This window comes from Electrona antarctica (assembly GCF_951216825.1).
Source record: "Electrona antarctica genome assembly, chromosome: 19".
Classification (NCBI taxonomy): Eukaryota; Metazoa; Chordata; class Actinopteri; order Myctophiformes; family Myctophidae; genus Electrona; species Electrona antarctica.
In genome coordinates this window covers 18,081,508-18,085,653 of record NC_136800.1, presented here as the reverse complement: position 1 = coordinate 18,085,653, position 4,146 = coordinate 18,081,508, and the positions used below count along the sequence as shown (strand labels likewise).

General features: G+C 43.7%; 1 protein-coding gene across 1 annotated transcript; it reads right to left on the bottom strand.

Moving 5' to 3' along the window:
* Positions 1–1,388: 1,388 nt before the first annotated feature.
* LOC306943015 (serine/threonine-protein phosphatase PP1-beta catalytic subunit-like) lies at positions 1,389–2,366 on the bottom strand (the record flags this gene model as incomplete). Its single annotated transcript, XM_079529220.1, has 1 exon — positions 1,389–2,366. One exon carries the CDS (start codon positions 2,364–2,366, stop codon positions 1,389–1,391), a length of 978 nt encoding a protein of 325 aa, XP_079385346.1.
* Between the last annotated feature and the right edge of the window lie 1,780 nt (positions 2,367–4,146).

Here is a 4,146-nt window from a genome sequence, read left to right as displayed (position 1 = left end):
GAGGTCAGGGCCCCATGCACGTCCATTATAACATTCTATTTCTAAATAAAATGTTTAAAAATATATTATAATACATTTGTGAAAACAAGATGGGGTCCAATAACAGCGTGGCTTCGTGTGGATCTGGGACTTCATGTGGCCAGTTTAAGTTCCATCACCTATGATGACGTAGCTATGACCATGTTTGGGCAAAGGTTCAGGCAGATCTGTTATAATGAAAGTACGGCAGTGGAATCAGCCTGACACTTTGTGTAGTGGGCCTGGCCAGGCCGAAACTTCTCTACCAATCAAACCTGGGTAGGTTCTGCTTTGGTTTGCGGAGTGGGAGACTAGGGTTCAGTTAAATCAATACAACATCAAATTAAAGTTAAATATAAAAAATATGTATAGAACATGTGAAAGTGGATGTACATGTTCTAATCTGAGATTAGATACGGACACACGCGTGCACGCAAACACACACCCTCTTATAGATGACGTACGAGCCTCTTTCAGAGTCACGCCGTATAAAAATGTCGGATGTGAGGCTAGTGTTGGGCCTGTATATGTATGTATGTACATGCACTTTATCTGTGTGAGTGTGTCAGTGTGCAATCTGTGCATGCTTCAGGGTTAGTCCATCCATACATGTTTTTTGATATAATTTATATCAAATTCATATAAAGCAACCATACATATACCTAAAGGAATTAAGAAAATGTAACAGAACCACATTAAAACAGATTTATTCATGGTCCCAGGATATAGACCCCAGGAAGACTAGCAGTCTCTAATGTGTCTGCTAATGACATTCCAAATAAAACAATAGAACAATATAAATGAAACATGACTGAAGGCAGAATAATAAATCAAATTGTTGAGCGATCTCACAAGCTTGCTTCTCCCACAATCGAAATTCTTGTGATATATTTAAACATATCTCTGAAATTGGCCCGCTTTGTTTGTTGGCTGGACGGTTCCATTATAGGTTACAGAAACAGGATCACCTCATTGCACCCAGGTCTGCTCCTTCAGTCGAGACTGTCGCTGTGAAGGCTTGAGTTGTTATGGATCGAGGCTGCTGTCGTCCACACGTGGCTCTAGGTTTCAAGATTCAAGGTTTCTATAACTGTTACACGTTTATGTACCTGTAGGTACATAAGAATAAGACACACACGCACACACGGCTAGCCTTTTCAGGGACACTTGATAAAAAAATTGTGTAGTTACGTCTTTGGCCTGTTGGTAGTGTTTCCAGGGGTTTCCAGACGAAGGTAGGCTCTGCAGTCTGCACACAAATACAGACTCTCGGCTAGACGACTCCTGCAGTAGAAATGGAAAGAAACAGAAGAGTACTTTTGTCACAAATGTCATCAAGGGACTACAAAGGGCAACCACTCGCTTCTTTTTCACCGTCTCCTTGAGAGCTGGGCTGTGCGGGGAGGGGTGGCGGGCCGGCCCGAGTTCATGCCTCCATACTGGTACTTTACTTTCTTCCCCTTCTGGACCTGAAAAGAGCACAGCAGGTTCTCGTCCACGCTCATCATGCCGCCGGCGTTGTCAAACTCTCCACAGTAGTTGGGGGCTGAGAACAAGGTCACCAGCTGCCGCTTGGCAAAGAACTCATAACCATCTTCTACCACCTGGTGGGCTCTACAGATGAGGTCCATCTCATGGCGTTTGAGGAACTTGGCGACCACATCGGCCCCAAAGGTATAGGAGACACCACGGTCGTTCTCTCCCCAGCCTTGCACGTCCTTGTCTGGGTCAGACCACAACAGGTCGCACAGCAGGCCCGAGTCAGGAACATCTGTGGGTCTCACAATACCTCTGATCTGATCCATGGACTGTAGGTCGGGTGACAGACCTCCGTGACAGCAAAATATCTTGTCATCCACTATAGCGGCGACCGGCAGGCAATTAAAGCAGTCGTTAAACGTCTTCCAGAGCCTGACGTTGAATCTGCGTTTACATTCGTCATAGAAGCCGTAGATGCGATTGATGGAGGCACTCTCGTGGTTGCCTCTGAGCAGGAAGAATCTCTCTGGGTATTTGATCTTGTAGGCCAGCAGCAGACAGATGGTCTCCAGGGACTGTTGGCCTCTGTCAACATAGTCCCCCAGGAACAGGTAGCTGGCCTCTGGAGGGAAGCCACCGCACTCGAACAGTGTCAGCAGGTCTGGGTACTGGCCATGGATATCACCGCAGATCTTCAGTGGAGCGTTCAGCTCGAGGAGGATCGGTTGGCTGAGGAAGATCTGCCGGGACGTGATGCAGAGGCCCCTCACCTCGGCCTCCGTCATTTGGACTGGCGCCCCCGAGCGGCATCCGCGCACCTCCAATAGCCTGGAAATCAGTGAGTCGACATCCAACGACACCTCTGCCATTTATGTAGTAAGGTGTGGCTTTTCACTGATGCCCAACATGTTCTGACTACAGCGTGTAGGCCAGTCCATGATACCAGTCATTTATGACGTATCTATGATGTACGGTATGACTCCAAATTTGGGCAAAGTTCCAGGTATGTCCTTGGTTGGTCTATTTCAGTGTTTCTCAAATGGGGTACTAGGCTACATGTACTCCTAGCTAGGGGTAGGCGGTAATTGGGAGAAAATGAGGAAATGGAAAAAGTCTTTAATACTGTAATGTTTAATGATAAAACATTAACACATTTATGTGAAAGTGCTATACTCTGTATCAGCTTTAAACCAAAATTAAAAAATGTTATGAAATACTATATATTATTTTGAACATTATTGACACAACCAGACTTTTGTTGTCAGCATGTTAATGAAAATGTTTTTTGGTAAGGGGGGTAGGCTACTTGGATTCAAAATGAGGGAAAGGGGGTATTGATTATTGATTGAAGCCATTTGAACCTATTACTCTATTTCTGGGGCCATTTACCCGTCTTTTGTTTTATATGGTTTATCCAATTCATTCTCTGGATAAGAGCAAGAACAGACCTAACTGAATGTCAAACCAAAATGGTAAAAACATCAGTGGATTTATTTTATCAGCACCATCAGATGGGTGGATCCCGGAAGTGGAGTGTAGTTGTGAAGGTGGGGGCGGGGTCCACAGTGCAATCTGCTACGTCGATGTCCCTGGAAGTGGGGACCCCATTGCCTGGAGAGACGGCCATGCTGTGATTGGCTAGTTGGTTGTCAGGGAACATTGTCAACCCATCACTCAACACTCATGGCATTGATGATGAACATGTATTTTATTGAATATTATACACAGGACCTGACCACAATAGTCTACTTGCCAGCCCATAGAGCCCCATTGTGAACCCGGAGATGATGAGTACACCAAGGTTTTATGTTAGAAATGTTGAGTATGGGTCCCCAGCATGTAGAAACTGCCGGATGCTAACTTGCATATGTTGAGAAATTTTCATAATTGGCATATGTGACCATTGCCAATTGCCATTAGAACAACATAGCAAAGAAATCCAAAATGTCATCATGCTTTAAGTAGCATGTGACATGTCAAACTAGGAGGTTTTCATGATGCTGAATCCATTCCAAGCATTAGTTTTGCAAAAATAAAACACTCCTTGGGCTAAAAACAGCCAGCCACTTGCCCAAATGTGCTGACATGATAACATTTGTGATGACGGCTATGGCCGTTTTTAGCCCAAGGAGTGTTTTTGTGCAAAACTAATGCTTGGAATGGATTCAGCATCATGAAAACCCTCTAGTTTGACATTGTACATGCTACATAAAGCATTAATTGTTTGCCTTCTATAGGTTTTCTAATGGTATGGTCACATAATATGCCAATTATGAAAAGTGCTCAACATATGCAAGTTAGCATCAGCGGTTTCTACATGCTGGGGACCCATACTCAACATTTCTAACATAAAACCTTGGTGTACTCAACATGCATGGGTTCACGTTCACATTCTGGCAAGTGTACTACAATGGGGACTTTTGTGTTATCCTTTAGCACCACTGTATAATCCACTGCACTATTTGCAAACTGTACAGAGTATTAATTCAATCAAAAAAACATTTTTTTTTTAATGATAAACAGGCCAGCAGTCAAATGTAGTAGGTAAACTAACTTAAAAATACAAACCGAAAAATTGTTTATTTGCATATTTTAGTTGATATCCATAAAAATGAAGTCACTGTTCATTTTACAGCCAATCACGGCGAG